The sequence below is a fragment of the Spodoptera frugiperda genome, chromosome 20 (assembly GCF_023101765.2).
Source record: "Spodoptera frugiperda isolate SF20-4 chromosome 20, AGI-APGP_CSIRO_Sfru_2.0, whole genome shotgun sequence".
NCBI lineage: Eukaryota > Metazoa > Arthropoda > Insecta > Lepidoptera > Noctuidae > Spodoptera > Spodoptera frugiperda.
Window position 1 is genome coordinate 4,368,007 of NC_064231.1, and position 18,474 is coordinate 4,386,480.

Genomic DNA, 18,474 nt, shown 5'->3' on the forward strand with positions numbered 1-18,474 from the left:
CTTAGAATCTTTAATCATAAAGCCGATATTTGCTTGAATGAAGAGGGGCGATATGTGAATGCATTTTGCGATCGCCTGCTGCGCTCACTCGACGAAATCACAACAAATCATTCACGAGACCCACCTCCAGTAATGATGGCCGCATCGCATATAAATTGGATTTTACTGTTGTTTGTTTATGCATTAATGTTTGATTAAAAAGTTTTGTACGATTTAATTTAATTTGGACGAAACCGCAACGGTTGACGGCCGGTTGTCGTATTCGAATGCAGTAAACGCGATAAAATCAGTTGAAGTTCGTTCGTGTACGTTAATTTTGTGGTACACGTACTTGTAATGAGTATGCATATTGAAATAATGTTTACGTAATAATTGTAAGAGCAAATGAGTTTTAAACCACAATTTAATAATGTTTGCATTTTGAAGTGATGGATACACAGAGTACATCAACGATGAATAAAGAAGCAACGTTACAAAGCCTGCATACAATCACACTAACGCATTAGCAAGTTTTCCAAATTCGATTCGACTATTCACTGAAGACAATTTACGACCCGTCCTCAATACAAGAGGAAACCACGGCTAATTCACACGAAGATACATTCAAATTACCATAATAATACAGCTATAATTTGTTTTATGAAAAGACTTTGTGAAAAATAAAACTTAGTTTCAATAAATCTGTCAAATGGTTGGTGGTAATGGCGGCTCAGAATTTGTGTTCCAACGGTGCTTTTTTATAATAATAATATGTTAGCGTTGATGATACTTACTAATCTTCTTATTGAGCCATAGTAGGTAATGTTTGACCTACATAATCATTGATACTGGCTATTAAAATTTGGGAGTGGACTTCTGGCTTGTGAAAATTTGGATATCAATTTGGATTTAGAATGAAAGAACTTGGTAGAAAAATTGCGTATAGGAACAATCTTACTAGTCTTTGGTAAATCCGAAAGCTTCAGCAATGTCATGCAATTCTTTATAAGATCAACGTTTTTGTAAATAAAAAAGTAATTAAATTTATGCAAATGATCCCAAGAAAACTGTTTATTATTTTCACAAAGAAAATACACATTTCCTGCAGAGAGACTTTCTGTGTCAAGAGAAAGTGTTCTTTGGAAAATCTGCTCCGTGTAACGTAACTGGTGTGTTGGTATAATATAACAATGAGTTCCTAATGAGTGTAAAATTACACGCTCTTGGAGTTCCCCTGAATAAGGAAACCAAAATTTTTCATTAGCTTAAATTCCTTAATTCTTCACATCAACATTTAAACGAAGACTCCACACGCCGTGCTGATGTTTAGGCAACAAAAGATGAAAAGGTGCTATAAAATTTCACCATTTTCCCCTTTTGTATGTGGCAATTAGGCTAATGAAGTGGCTTCAACGAGCGCGAATGAATGGCTCCACCCGAGTTCCTGGCATTCAAAGCTCACCTTTCATGTGGGCAATTTACTGATGGTCTACATTATATGGCTTACTTGAATTACTTGTGAGATCCTCTAGTTGCGAATATGGATTCAGAAATTGGATTACTGAATTAGATCGGAATTATGAAGTAATAGGAAGAGGCTTATTGAATCGAGGATAAGGCTAAAACGTCTTACATTAATTTAATTACGTATTGATTTATGTGAAGCTACACAAATTATAAAATACCTCTGAATGATAGATTATATTAAAAAAACATATTGTAGGCAAATATTAGTAACAGTAGCGGATGAACATAAGTATTGCAACATTTCAACAACAGATTTACGAAAGCCATAGTTATTGTTGAATGTAGCACAATATTGCGCTCTATAGTCGAGTGTAGGAGCAATTGTGAGGAGAAAGGAGATGCTCTAAATCACTTTCAGTATGCGCAGTTTATGCAACATACAAATATTTGGTGCAGTACATCTTCCATACATTTTAGAACAATCAAGTGTTTTATTATGTCGACGGTATTTTGCTACCTATCATCGTAAAAGAAAATAAAAACGAGCCCATTTTTAAAACGTTTATCAGACTATTTCCGACGTCCAAAAAATAACCTCCAGAACTGAACACAATAGATTGATCATCCCAATAAATAACGATCAATCCACGCGACGCTAAACAAAAACAATTTACAAAGTCAAGATGGCGGATTTATTTGGCGCGAAAGCGTTCGCGAAGAAGCCGCCGTACAAAACCAAAATGGTATTACCCCCAGGCTATTTATCAAAACGTACGATAAACAGAAATGGGAAATTGAAACAGAGTCAACGGGGACCAGTGGAAATGATTTATTGCCATTATAAACAAAATATGGACTGATCATTTTCCATTCCGAGATTGAATTTAGACCTCCGAGGGCGAGGTGTGTGTTAAACGTGCCTAATGCCGTGTTTAATGGCGTATCGCTTTCGAGTGATTTGTTTGATTATATCGCATTCATGTATCGAGTTGGTTGTCTACAAAATATATTCCAGAAAACCAATTTTAACGATCAAAAACGGTCATCTGAGAAGACTGGTTGTAGTATCCATGAGTGTTTTTACAGGAACTCTATTAAAATTTGCATTCGTTTGAAAAACTTAGACCCAGTGTTCGAAGTAAAACCACTTGGCAAAGGTAAAGTGGTTGAAACAGAAAAAGTCCGTATAATCGCAATAAAGGCGCATGCAGAGGTATTAAAACTAAATAATACTCTGGAATTGGAATGGAAGAGCCGAAACTGAATATTCCAAATGCCGAGCGCCGGGAATTTCTCCAGAATACCTGGCTTAGCGCGCCCATTAAATATTGCTCTATAATATTAAGTTTTTTGTTTCGAAGCACGTTTGGTAGACGTGGCTAACTTCTGTTTAATTTCACATTTATATGTATTTGTAATGTTTGAATCGCTAATAATATATTAGAGATTCTACTGAACATATTAAGGTTTCTGATTGCAGTTTTCTTGTCAGAAATTATGATTCTTTGCATAGATAGTCTGAATGTATGTGACATGAAACTAACTAAATGATATGTAACGAGTGAAAAAATATCAGCAAATAATGTGAATTAAACTAATTCTATGTTCAAAACTCAATTCCTTATTAACTTTTCCACAAAAACCTACAATGTTGATTTAAACAAACACCATCCGAAATTTAATTTCCGTAACTGCGAGCTACCTCATGTTTTCCTCAGTTCCTTAGAGTTTAGCGTTCTCTAGTTGCCATTGTATGTAGTTCTGTGAGAATTAATTTGCAGTAGGAACAGAACACACATTGAAATTATTACTCGTTGCCCGCTTATGAATGGGTTTGCCTAGCGTTGCATTTGCTGTCTGTCTGTCAACATAGCGCTGTAAACTTTAGCAGGTACTAAGTTTGATATTAAATGTGAATAGTGGTTAAACCGTTGTGTTACACTGAGGTGTTTTGGTAGTTTTACGGTTTTAGTGGGAGAGTTTAACATGAATATTTGATGTTTAGCTGACAGTGACGGGGAGTCTACTCTCGAACAGAAAACATCAGCTAAAGCATCCCGAAGCCTAAAATAAACATATTGCATCATAATGTTTTATCCAAATCAGAAATTCAAGTTCGTGCCTCGTTTTTAGTGCATCATATAACTTGACATTTTTGTCTAACTTTTAACCATCTTCGTGGATCTGGATCATAAAAACTTCTAAAACAGTTGAGAACAATCCTAGCTCACCCAATTAAGTCGACAACGTTATCATATAAAATGTTACCTCAACTTTTACGTAAGAACACCATAAAAATTTACTCCCCCGTCTATATTTAGACGATATGATACGGCCCAGATGGTCACGCCACCCGATTTTAGTATCTCTCGAATCTTTTTAACGTGACCATTTAATACTGGCCGTTACCTCATCTAGCTTTTACCTTTATGTTGATTAGAAATTGTAAAGCCGCGGGAGGTGAGGCAGGTCAACGTAATATGGAAGGTCGCAGTACCAGCCCATAGTCTGCTATGGCACGGCCAGAGTAACATTTCATAGTTATGACTGAACGGAAAGGAAGTGTATATTTAGTATGGCATCTGGTTCTGGAGCATTTCATAGAAATAGTATTAATTAACATGTCCCATGGCGGATAGTTTCATAATTTTTAATTCCCGTGACACAGGATCGTAAAGTTTTGGCTGCAAATGTTCGAGTCTCTCAGTTGTCGCGGCTATTCGTGGCTTCGATGTTATGAGATGAGAAATGATGTCGATTAACGTAAAAAAATGTTTAGTGGGATACGGAAACGTTATGAAAAATGGGATTATTAGCTGTTGAACGTGAACGTTCTGGTTATAAAAATAATATTATGCGCTGTTATAGTTTCGAAACTTAAACAAATGTTTTATTTTGTGTGTGGTTTGAATTACAAATATCAGTCACTTGATTCAATGTGTCATTAAATATTATCGGTTTAATATTTTAGAGTTACGGTTTATTTTATGTCATCTGGTCTTTAATGTCCTTTTTGTATGATGATAAAATGGACTGAAGTGTCCATAAAATTAATTTAACATGGCGTTACAGCAAGAGATTTAATGTACCGTGGCGCGTAGCTTCAAATGGACATCAAAAGCTATTTGTATTATGACGTTTGAACACAATTTGTTAGGTACCTATGTTAACTTCAGAAATACTCCAGTACTTATGCATTTGAAGAAAAATATCTAGAATTTATTCACTTACCACCATGAACTCCACAATAGTCTCCAACGCAGTCAGCATGCTGTGCATGGGCTCCTGAGCATGGAGTGTCTCCAGTGCAAGCTCGTCTCCTTGTCTGGCGGCAGTCAGCTCCACACACTGACCATTCAGACCAGCTGCCCCATCGACCAGGTAACGCTGATGGAGAAAAAAATATTTTAGGCAAACTGTTCTTTATAACCATTAAGTTAAAGTTGGTATTTAATTGTAGGTAGATTCTTATCTGATATTGATAGAATGTCAGTGTTATAAATAGAGTGACTACTGTCTAGATGAGCCTAAAATGGTGTGAACTATTCACAGATTTAGTGGTGGGTCATTAATGGACTCGTCCAAAAGTGGACTGATGACAAATAGACTTGTCCATACAAAGTCCTACTACCTCCTACTAATTCAAATATTTATTTACATTTTCGTGTGCAAAATAACTTATTCTGTAAAAACAAAGAAAAAGTATAGGAAGTACAATAAACACAAGTCTTCAAATGTAACGTCCGAAATCAAAACCGCAATTGCTTTTAAATCGTCGTTCGCTCACATTTATGCGACTTTAAAATGTATTGCAAGGACATAAAGTCTTTTTATGATCGCCCTTTAGTTTCGTAGTCAGTTGTATGCGTAGACGTAGAAACAAAATGTTCTTAAAATGAAGGGAACAAAAACTGAACGCGATGTCAGAGATCAAGGATCAGTTTTTGCAGATACGACATGGATGCGGCATCATCATTTATCATAATGCACAACTGACATGTTTTTATGTCAAACATATGGGATGGGTGCAAATAATTCGAGTTCCAAGTTTTCAGAAATGGATTTTGGTATGTCTGTCTGGTATTTTTGTTGGGTTTGGTTTTTTTTAAACGCGGTTTAATGTTTTGGTGTTGAAAGTATGCAAGATTATTCGGTCTCTTATTTATTTAATTTGGATATTCAAATATTTTTTTTATGTTTTCTTAAATCCTTGTTTACGAATCTGTTTTACTCAAAGGTAACAAAAAATATAAAAGATAATATTATATTATAGTTTTTATTACCCTTCCCATTAGGTAAAAAATGAAACAAAAAATTAGTTTTACGTAAAAGAGAGAGCTTTTCAGAACCTCTTTACTTTACTTACGTATTCCGGGTACACTTAGCGACGCCATTACGGAAACGTTTATTACGAGAAATAACCAGTCGTTATTGGGAATTTTAAAATTGAAACTTCATATAAAATAATGCCCGTACCTGCTGCGACGTTTCTTTGTAATATATTCTGACATATTCTTCGAAATTATTTTGTTAATATGTTGTTAGGACGCGTACAGGAAATTGAAAGGGCGTTGGAACGTAAACAACGAGCCTGTATATTTGTTTTCTGTTCATTTACATAAATATTTGGTACTTTTTTATTCGATACAGTTAACTTTAAAACGTTCCAGTACATTTACTTCTGGATCCAAGCCTCCAGCTGCGATCAACAAACCAATTTCGATTCGTCAAATAAATCGATTAGTACTCGAATCGATACCGACTTTACTCTGCAATTATCTAGGCGCAGACTGACTAGCTGCGACCAATTAACGCGTGGTTTACGATTATTAATCGAGTACTCGATAATGCGAGAACCAGATGGAACTATCGCCCTATAAATTGAAATTAAAATACATCGGTGGTTGTCCGAAGCGTCCTTACACGCGAGCTGGGCATAAATCACAATGTTTTTAAAAAAGAAAATAATAGAACGTTCATACTGTGATGGTGTTTGGTGCAAAAATAAAGATTTTCGCGGTTTATGGAAATTGAATGTTGAGTCAAGTTTTCACAATTATTGTGAATTGAATTCTTAATAATATTTTATATGTTTACTGATTTCTTGTTGCAAATTAAAATATAATTCTCCAAAACCACCTTAATCAATTCCGTGGAAGACGTAACGTTGTTTGTAAATACTTTTATATGAAAACTAAATAAATAAAAAAGATTTTTAACACTTTACAGACTATTATTAATCACTTAAAACTTTAAAAAATACGTTAAAATAATAAGTTATTCAACTCACATTAAAACCACTAATCACATAACGCTTTTTTATAACCTAAAAACAACGACCTCTTTGACATCCCGCCACACATGTCAAACTTGGGCCACCACCCCACCCGACCATGTGTGGGTGTGCACGGATATTAAGTACAACAGTGTGTAACATTTCTTATTAATTAATGCGCACACACATAAATCAGTCTTGCTTCGTTAGAGTAACTACGACATAAAGGACTTTCACGTTTACATACGGTTTTTTTTTATTTATTTTTTTTCTACCGGTCTGATTAGGGAGACTATGGGAAATGGAAATTTGATTAGAGTTTTTTTTTAATGAAGTTTAAATTATGTATTATTTATGGGAGAAAGGGTGGTTTGAATGTTATTTTGTTTAACGTTTGTGTTTGATTCAGTTTTGTATTGGGTGTGTGAATTATGCCGTTTGTAATTCAATGAGAAAATTGTTTTTATAAAACTTTAGAATCTTTTCGTTTTTTCGTTTTGGTGTTTTTCTAATTATGTGGATATAATTTGAATGTTACATTAAACAAAGAGAAAAACGCCAATCTCCTTTAATTTTTTAAATATGCATTCAATAACTATAAAAACCTAAATAAATTAGAAAAACAAAACATTTAAAATTAATTAAAAATTACTTTTCAATAGACATGACAGAAGAAGTATCCTACATAATAAAATCTATTAAACATTTGTTTTTCTTATCAATATATCCTTTTACCCAAAATCGCTGACACTGCGACCTCACCTTAACGTAAGCAAATAAACCGCAAGTAATTGCGTCTCCAGACAGACAAGTACTTGGTGACTGAATTTTTAAGTAACAGTCTTGCATTCAAGTAGTATTGTTAAATGTTTTTGGTAATACATTGATCAAATTGTTTTAAAGAAAGTGTAGTTTGGGGATTTTGTGGATATTGTGTTTAATGTTAACTGGAATAAATTGGTAATTTCTTAGGTCAAAAATAAATTATTTTGAAATTGAAAAAAAAAATTTCATTTATTAATTTGACGATTATACTTATTTTTTAATTTAATAAGTATACTATAATGACGTCACAAATAGTGATTTCCTACAAAATTCATAGAAAAGTAACGTTTTTGATATTTCGATAAAAGAATTGAATTTGACTACTTAATTGGAGATTACCGTATTGCCTTATCTTATAAAAAGAACTCATGGAAAGTCACTTGGTTTTCTGTAGTATTATCCAATATTTGACTGCAAAAACCTACCCATAAAATATTTCGAAGCACGAATTTTTAGGATTGTATATTTACAAAATAAAAAAATCCGTCCAAAAACAAAATAAAGTCACCGTACACACGGTACCAAAGTTCATCAAGCCGAGCCGAGGAACATATGCTTCCAATTAACTCATATAACAACGTTTCATGGTCCCAAACAACCGCCACTTGATTGAGTTTTATTGTCTACCCGGTTGGTCTATTTCCTTTGATACGTATGTTACGAGTGTGAGGTGAACTTGCTTCAGTTTTGTTGACACTTTGTTTAGTACTGCCTCGTTGGTTGAGTGGTCGCAAGTGCGACTGGCGGACAAGAGGTCTCGGGTTCGATTCCCGGGTCGGGCAAAGTATTATTGGGGTTTTTCGGTTTTTCGAAAATTTCTCAGTAGTAGCACGGTTTTGTGCCCAGTATAATTATGGCAATGGGCTCACCCCCTATTACATGGAACTTATAACATGGTGAAGAGTGTAGTACATTGTATAGCGGCATTACTTGCCGTAATGTGAACCACCTCTGCCTACCATTTCCAGAATAAAAACCGTAGTGTTGCATAATTGTTTAGTACGTAGGTACGTGCTAGGTTTACCGTTTCATATTTCGTTTCAAAAGTGCCTAATTAAGGATTAATTTAAATACATACTTTGACTTTGACATAGTTTTATAACTCCTCAAAAATAACTTCACAAAACAACATCAAAATAAACAATATGACTATTCACTAAATACAACAATAACACTAACGTTTAATCACCGTATCGCACTACAAATGCGTCACTAAAGAATTTACAAGCAAACGCTTTGATCTGTCAACCGAGAAAATTTGCAAGAATTCTAACAAGCTCGCCATTTTCTCGACCCGTATGTATCATGGGCTCTTTGAAGTGATTTCAGTACATGGTTTATGACCATATGGAATTAAATGTAGTATAACTTTCTGGAAACATACTAAATTAATTATCATGTTTTTCGACTTTCATTCCTATATTTGATGATCAATTTAATTTGTATATTTTCTAGAAATAAGTCTGCTATTTGACGTAAAAATCTGATGTCCTCATTAGGAACTATTTCATACAAAATTCATAGAAAATACGAGTATTGTTTTTGACGTTGACGTTTCGAAAAAAGTATTGAATTTGACTAGTAGGAAACTAGCCTATTATCTGTCAATCAGTCATTGGGCACTCGTAATATATGCGCTCAGACAATGTTATATAAAAATGACAGCATTTTCCCCTATCACGAGCTTCGACACAACAAACTAAATTCAATCTATGTTGGCCATTACTACTCGATAGTGTCCTATAGAAAAAAAAAACTCACACATTCACATATTCTACATGTATGTACTTACCAATCAACAATTGTTGAGTGTTATCGTATCCTTGCAGATCCATGTACCCCTCTTCATTGTTAGCAGTAACAAATAAAAATCCAATTCAGTACCACAACCACAAACAACAACAGATTTACAACCCTAACACAACAAGATTAAAGTATAAATTACTTCGCAGCATTTCCATTTAAAGTGTATAAAACAATATTTTAATGCATTTTAAATCTTCTACTGTGGAGGCTAAAGTTGGTTTTTGTTTGGAAGGTTTTATGAATGTTGTTCGAAATAAACCTTTAATATAGGCGTATTGGAAGTTCAAGTGTTTCCGATTCAAATACATGATATTAACCGCTGCGTTGCTTTCTAAAAATAATATTGAAAGCACGAATTAAATGTTTGGGCGTCTGTTTTGTGTAATCCAATGATTCATGAATTATTAATAATATTTATGATCTAGACTTTTTGATTCGTCAATTTTTTTCTAGACGTCATTAGTTTTAACCACTGTGCAATCTTTAATTTATGTAGCATATTGTATTCTATGACTATTCTATAAGTACTACAAGCGAATCCACATTTCGATATGAATAATAGGAACGTTTATAATATAGGAACTTACTGCTTTTTAAGTAGTATTTATATCATATAGGTACGCCATACCACTGACATGTACTTAAATAGTAGAAGAACACGTAATTACGTTATCACACTAATATAAGTATTATAAAAGTTTTTTGCTCGCATGTTTGTCCGTCAATCACGTTGAAACTACTGAACGGATTTTGATGAAATTTGGTATACAGACAGGTTATGAACTGACTTGGGTGATAGGACTTTTTATCTCACGGGAACACGAGCGAAGCACCTAGCTTAAGGTAGTAGGTTTAAAAAATCTATGCACATCTGGGTATAAACTAACAGCTGGATGTAATAAACAACAAAAACTTAACTAACAACGATTAAGTACATTATCGTCACAACGGATATCCCCATTAACTCCTTAATTAGACTTAATGCAGTTAAGGGGTTGTTTACAAGACTACACCTCAAGCTAAACGACCAGTATAAGCTGACCGTTGAACGTGTAGAAAGATCATACAAAGCGGGACCAAGATAAACTGGTTGTGTAAAGCTCGATTGCCACTGCCGGTGGTACTAAACGATACTTCAACGGATTATGATTGATTAAGCAACAGTTGCGTCGACTTGAACTACTCGATCGATAGTTACAAGTTTAAGATGATGGGAAGTTTAGCATTAATTAATATTGTAATTGGTACTTTAGTACGATTACAGAAGAGCAGTAATGTTGTAGGTTGTCTAGGAATGTTACGGACATGCGGCGCTGCTGTTATAATACCGTATTTGTAAAGAGTTTTCAAATTAGCTCAAAGAGAATAATACACTTTTTGGCTTAACTACTGGGCCTATTTCGCTCATTTTTCGAATAGTGTCAGCCAAGATGATAATAAATAGGTGATTTAAATTAAGTCATAAGAGGTTTCCCCATACGGTTACTACAAAAAATATGTGATTGGAAATGCTACGAAGTATATAATCTATTCTCTGTTAGAAACCACTTAGTGTCTATCTTAATTTACAAAATTATCCAAATAATCCCTTTTATACATACAACTCTAACCACCATACTTCCAAACACCTCCTATTAAAACAACCTTATCAATAATTATCAGAAACACCAAAACTTACCACTCTGACACGGCACACAGTCCGAGGTTCTCTGCACGGCCTGTCCTTGGCAAGGCGCGCCGCCGTTCAAAGGGTGTGGTTCCGTACAGGTGCGGGTGCGACGCTGGCCGCCGGTCACGCGCCCATTGCAACGACACTGCGTCCACGGATTACTTTAGAACGTCCAAAGCAAACTTGTACAAAAGGTACAGAAATTGGTATTTCTGTACCTTTAGTTCTGGTGAACTTACCACTCTGACACGGTACACAGTCCGAAGGTAATCTATGCACTGTTGCCTGGAACATATACAATGGTATCGCGCCGCCGTTCTAATACTATGAGTGAGGTTTTGTACAGGTGCGGGTGCGACGCTGGCCGCCGGTCACGCGCCCATTGCACCGACACTGTGTCCACGGACCCCAAGAACTCCAACCGCCGTTTACTGGGGACAAAAGAAAGAAATTAGAACAGTTGTGATATCATTGCATTTTAAACGCTAATCTGAAACTGAGAGAGTCGGGATTTATTTAAGCGAAGTCCCTTTAACGTATTGCAAAATAATAAAGGTAGTCTCTATACAGCTGCTGGAACATATACAATAGTCATGATCCGTAATAATCCTAATACTATCTATTTACCTTTTTAAAGCCCCAAATCTGTCCGAAGTTAACAAATTCCTGACCATTTGCTTAATTAGACTGTATGATTATTGAGTTAGAGATCCTAAGTTTCAAGCCCGTGTCTATCAAGTCATAAAGACTCCTATATTTTTCTAAAAGTTTGTAATTGGGCATTACAAACTTTTAGTATTGACACATCATAGAATTAATAAAAAGATACAAAATTACTACATCTGTTAAGCTATGCAACCAAGTCGTTCAAACATGAAGTAAGTGTTTAATTTATGAACAGTAAGAAACTTAGTCATAATTTTCTAGCCACTCAATGTAGTCAGTCCAAGATATAATATACTAGAGCCCTTCAGCTATAAAACGTTAAATACCAATAAATAAGCACAAATAGGAAAATCTAATTGATATACAAAATTACTAGATTATAAATTTATTTCAACTAGTATAAAGTAAACAAGTCTAAAGAACGTAATAAAACTAGGTTTTAGTATATATTGAAACACGCTGTTTTACCTGCTTTACTCAGCTCTTATTGAGCATGTTGGATTATAATATACAAGCCTATAGCCTTCCTCGATACATGCAATTTCCAACACAAAAATAATAATTCTAATCGGTACTGCGTTTAGGCGGAGAGAAGAAACAGAGTATTGATATAAATATTGGCCATAGCATGATGTTTTATAGCCTATAAATAAATAACCTTCCTCGATGGATACTCTACATACCTAACACAAAAATAATATAATTATTCAAATCGGACGCTCGTTTCGCTAGTTTCCGAGATTAACGCGTTCCAACAAACAAACAAACAAATTCTTTAGCTTCATAATAATTATATTAGTAAAGTATATATTCTAGTTGGGAAATTCTATTTATAGGTATTGCAGTTTTCATTTCATTACCGTACAATTTATAGTAATATAGTTTTTAATAGAGTTGTAAATTGAATTTATTGTGATCATTTGAAGTTGAGTTCGAAAACTATAATTATGTGATTTTGTTATTATTATAGTATCAAATACAGTATCTAAAGTCTATAGATCGATTTGATTATGGCGATTAGTTTGAACCAGATTAGCAAATTGCGAAGGAAATGTATCTCATAATATTATTATACTCAAGCATGAGTATAAACATAAGCGCACGCTCTATATTTTAATTCTAAGAATCTTATGAGCATATGCTAAACCTAAACTATTAGTGGTCGGTTAGATGCAGGTAACACAGCGGTGTGCTATGCTATGCATGGCTGCCCTACTATCGATACATCGCATACTCGAACTGCGCATCTTCCTCGTACAGCAACTTTGCAGAAGCGTATCTTCATAACACATCTTACTCGCACAGCTACTACATAGCTTAGTATTTTTGGAAACGATCACATAGGTTCACAGCCAATAGACCTTCGTAGCATAGCTACATGGCACATCTCTGGTGGAAAAGCACCCTAAAGGTAGATAAATAAAAAGAGAGGCTTCATAATCTAACGATATGACGAAATAATATTTAGTTAATACTGTAAATCTCAGTGATTTAACAACATGCTGCTTCTCGCCCTATCATAAGTTCGATTCACTCACAGAATAACTTGTTGTACCTACCCAGGCTATGCATGCAGCACCAACTGTTATTACAAAAAACGACCTATTAAAACTTGCAAAAGCTACGTGGAAAAATCGTGACCGAAATACCAAGTGTAAAAATTCATTTCAGTATTTTAGAATTAGAGAAATCATGAGCACGCGAACTGTTGGTACCAATGTACTAAGAATTGTATGGACTCCTCATTATTAGGGAATTAATGTAAATAGCGTGTAATTTCATGTTCTCGTGACCGTGTTTTGTTTTAATTTCGTACTGGGAGTATATTTGTGTTGGTATTTAATTTTGTCACAATAAGGTTGTATGTTTTTGGTCTTAGTTGGACTGATTTGGGATACTTTGAAGAATTTTGATATTGATAGAGCACTGTCGTCAGAATTTAGTGCTTATAGGACTGACCGAGAGACAGACGTTGTTAATATTATTATATTTGCTTTGACGTTCCAAAGTGCCTTCCTGGTCTATTTGAAATAAATCATTTAGAATTTGACATTGACTTTTGAGTTTGACCTATCTATAGAATCACAGATTTTGCAGATAAAGAAAATGCGGTTTTCTTTTTAGAAGAAAGGTGATTACAAACAGAACCAAATAAGAATTAAGTAAATATCGAGCCCAAATACAAAATAAAAAACAGCAAACAAAAAGCCCACTAACAACTGTATTGTATTAATTAGCTCTATACAAAAAAAAACGAGAAATCACGCAAAATCTCACCACGGAAACCAATCTAGATCCAATTGTAGCAACTGGCAGAACTAAGGGCCGTTCTGGTGCTATATCTTTACCGAAGATCGAACACGCGACCTAGCGTGCGACTCAGATACCTAACCTAACAACCTAGCTAGAATTTACTTTGGTCTAATAATACATTAGTGTGTACATGATACCATCTATTTGTGTTACATACACGTATATAGATTGGGGTGACGATAATGAGGTACTAATTATTATTTTCTGTTATTTATATTTTGTTGTGTAGTTGTATTTTTAGAAGCAGAACTTTTGTTGTATAACTGGAAAGTGTAAATGGAAATTACAACAATGTATTTCGTAGAAAACATCGTGAGGAAACCTAGGCTTATAATGACTAGTTATAATTTTGAAATCGCCAACCCGCCTTAAAAATCGTGGTGATTAAAGCTTATATTGCTGATTGCTGTTATGGTGATATAGTCAACGTCAAATCATTTATGCCAATTAAACCATAAATGGGTACTTTTTAAATGTCAAAAAATAAAGAAATAAATAATAGTCTGTCAGTGAAGCTAGGTGCTCGTTCCAAAGTGTAGCTTCGAATACAGCAATAATTCTAGAATTCTTCATTATAATCTCTTATCAAAGGCTTAGATAACAACCTTTTATGGCTTGAAACAATGTCTAAGACTAAACCTAGGGTCGATCTGTGTAGATCCTGCTATGATACAAAGAAGGAAATAGGTATCAATTTCCCCAGAAACTTCTACTTCATTTGTTACTCACAGAACTAAAAAAACCCACACATATAAACATAATCTTCTCAACCAAAAAGAACAGCCAATAAAGAAGAATTAAACCATCAACCTCAATCGATCGCTGTAGGTATAATCTCCATCACTTTGGAACAAGAAAAGAAAAATCTTTAAAGTCTTCATACACGCATTTAATGTAACATTACAAGCGATATAAGTAAAGCCAGACGTTTTCGTAAATTATGGTTAATAGGCCACCATAACCACGACTTATGTTGGACGTAAATCGAGTGAAACATGGCTCAGTATATGGAATAATGGTATTATGTTAAATACTGGTACATTACATGGTGTAGATCAGTTCTAAAGGGTGTTTTGAACTGAGGTTTTAATAAAGATGTTACTAGAGTTTTGTGAATTGAAATTATGGACCTACAATTATTTTTTTGTAATTTCGACTTAAAGTTTTCCACCTTATATTTAAAAAAAAAAAAATAATAGGTATCGCTGAAAGAAGAATTTATTTTATTTTCAAAATGAAATCAAATTGCAATTCTAGATTTTGAAGGTTAAATGACTTCTCTTGCCGTGTATGAGACATAAGGGAGTGTCAGCTTCTTACTGACTAAGAACCACCCATTTTCCTATTCCTACTCTTCGAGCCGGAGTCTCGGGAACTCGCTAGGTAATCCGCAGCTCCGGATCGTGAGTAGTATGAAGTATCTTAGTTCCAATTATTACCCACGCATTCAGTATTGTACATCCTATATATACTAAACGATAAAAGCGTATAAAGTAAATGATAATACTTTTAACAATATTATTGGACATTTATTTGTCTAAATTTCAAATAGTCCAATGTCTTTTAAGCCATCATTTCGTTTTATTGGTCAGATCAAGTTGTTCTTGAATTTTTATCGAGTGATTATATAGAAATGGGATAGAAGTAATGTAAGTAAAGTATATAGTGTTACAAATTAAGACAGAAACAAATTTATTTTGTAAGTCGTTTAAGAAAATTATGATCGTGTAGGCGTTTTGTGTGTAGTGAACTGAATTTTAATGGACTCACACTAATATTATAAATGTGAAAGTTTGTTTGTTTGGATGTTTGTCCGTCAATCACGCTGAAACTAGCGAACGGATTTTGATTAAATTTAGTATACAGACAGGGTATGAGCTGACTTAGGCGATAGGATTTCTAAGATCTTTTTATCTTACTAGAATGCAGGCGAAGCTGCTGGTTGAACCTAGTAAATACATAATATAGTTAAGAAAATATTTTTTAATACAATATGTCGCTGCTCTACTATAAAATACGGATTAAAAATATAGAATTACATACGGATTTCTACAAAAGGGTATTTTGAAATCGTATTAATATGAAACCAGCGAAGGTTGAGCCCATTACTAGGAATCATCAAATAATTTCATATGAAAACGGCCGCCCTGATTATATTCATCCCTCATTAGTTCTGTGGGTCTGTTTGTTTGGTTCCCGTAAAAAGGATTATATGTTGTTCATCGTTAATGTGTATTTCTATATAAATGTTTTGATATTAATTATTTTAATTATGGAAGATAGGTACAAGGATAATAATGCCTCTAGCTCAGGTACACCTACAACTCTTTACTAATGATATTCATATTTTAATCCCGGATAATCCTGGGAGTAAACCTATCATAAAGTTAGGATTAAGCAGCTTTGTTTAAGTTACTAAACGTTTGTCATGAGAAAAAACTTTCACCTATACGATTGAGTGATTTAATACATTTAATACAAATTCAAATTTATGCAAATCTTCTTAAGATTATAATGAATCAATTTTTCCTATGTTCGTAAGTAGGCAATTTCCTGTCCCATTGTAATTCTCTTGTGAAATGTTAAAAATATTCAAATTAAACATCATAATACCATCTTTCGTCCAAATTAATCTTTGTAAATCCCACATTAAATTTATTATTGAAATTCCGACATTAAGTTTCTTAATGAAAATTAAAATAAATGACAATCATCTATCGTCGGCGACAGAAGTTCTTAATTAAAACATAAAATAAATGGATTTTAATAAAATAATAATAACCTATCAGGTGGTCTGGATGTCTGAATTTTATTCGTCCAATAATTATTGGTTGGAAAACTAAATAATTACATTTTAGATAATGCAGACAGCGGCCACCCGTGGTGTATAATTTTAGTGTGTCTCAATAAAAATTGATTGCCGGGTCGCATCTCTAGTTTGTTATTAAACTATTAAAATACTGTTAATATTAATAAAGTGCCTTACATTCTAATGGCGGTTGTGGTATCTATAAAATTCAAAATTTTATACCGTCGTATAAGATTATTTACGTTCGTAGAACTTGACTTGGGTTAGCTTATGAGCTTCGTTCGAAACTATTCGAGTTTCGTGTCCAAACGCTGTAATAGTATTGTAAACATTTCTTTTAATGTTAGGGACATGGATTTAGTTTTTGAACTCTGTGGCAGTTATGTTTCTTTATCTTTTATTATTACTTTGTTGTTTCTTTATGCAGGTCACCGGTTTGTGAATGGGGTGTAAGTTTGAAATTTGGATAAACTTTTTTATGTTTTAAACTGTTGGTGACTTATTTTTCAGAAACGAATGATAATATATTTAAATACTAGCTTCTGCCAGCGGCTTCGCCCGCGTTCTCGTGGGATAAAAAGTATTCCTATGTGTTATTCCAGACCATAATCTACCTCTGTTCCAAATTTCATCCCGATCCCTTCAGTCGTTTTGATGTGATTGAGTAACAAACATACACACAAACACTCACAAACTTTCGCATTGATAATATTAGTAAGATAACCACCACTAAAATACTTATATTTAAATAATCAGACTTATACTTTAAATCAGATATAAAGCTAATCACAAACCTCACCGGTAAAATCACCAATTTCTCTTTATTTGAATACATTATTCAATATTAACGCATTCAGCTAATTAATAAACTAGAGACTTGTCCAGCCGTCACCCTTTTTTAGATTTAACACCGGGTCAGCACATTGTTTGTTAATTAAAATAACCGTTTTTTTTTTATTTGTAGGACACAAACGTTCAATTTTTATACGTAATAAACACGGAACGTGTATCGCATTAGAAGTGTTTTCCTACAAGTAAAAATAATTCTACTTAAAAAGAAGTCACAATATGTTTTTATTGGTTTTGCTGGAAAAATACTTATTTTGAGAAGCTTGTCAACAAGGAAAATGTTAATGAAATGCAGAGAGGTGATGTTATTCGTGATAATTACGATACAAATAATAAAATAGAAGAAGATAATGCTATAACTAAAAACATGGCACCAGAATATAATAAAAACAATCATTTTAAAAGTACAAGCGACCAAGACGACAACAAAGAACACAATCAAGCGAGATCATTATACAATCGTGGAGCATAAAAAGTACTGAGGCGACGACACTCGCCCACGCCTCACTATAATGACGATATATAGCCCAATTTGCGACCAAACGATACATTCCAACAACAAAGAGTATTTCCTTCTAATAGAGGTAATTGGTGCGAAGCAGGAACAATTAGAGAACTTGGAAATAGCTAAAGCTACGTTAGTAGTTGAATTGTGATCATAGAAACGCTCGCTTGTAATTTCAAAGTCTTTGGCCTATTTCGAAGTGCAAAGATCAATGTTTAGTTTGTAAATGGAATAATTATTGTTAAAGTTTCTAGTGTTGGTTCAGTGAGTAAGGACGACTGGTGAAATTTCTAGAGACCAACTTCAATCAA

General features: G+C 33.9%; 1 protein-coding gene across 5 annotated transcripts in view; it reads right to left on the reverse strand.

The window, feature by feature from the left end:
- Nucleotides 1-18,474, reverse strand: part of LOC118282062 (netrin receptor UNC5C) — a 127,179-nt gene that overhangs the window by 13,468 nt on the left and 95,237 nt on the right. For 3 of the 5 annotated variants that reach the window (XM_050701485.1, XM_050701486.1, XM_050701484.1), the window contains 4 exons: nt 11,419-11,452; nt 11,031-11,170; nt 9,339-9,389; nt 4,678-4,833 (listed from right to left, as the gene is read on the reverse strand). In XM_050701485.1, coding sequence (XP_050557442.1) covers nt 4,678-4,833; nt 9,339-9,389; nt 11,031-11,170; nt 11,419-11,452 — 381 coding nt within the window. The remainder of the gene's footprint in view (nt 1-4,677; nt 4,834-9,338; nt 9,390-11,030; nt 11,171-11,418; nt 11,453-18,474) is intronic. The other 2 variants (XM_050701488.1, XM_050701487.1) reach the window with 1 other exon arrangement.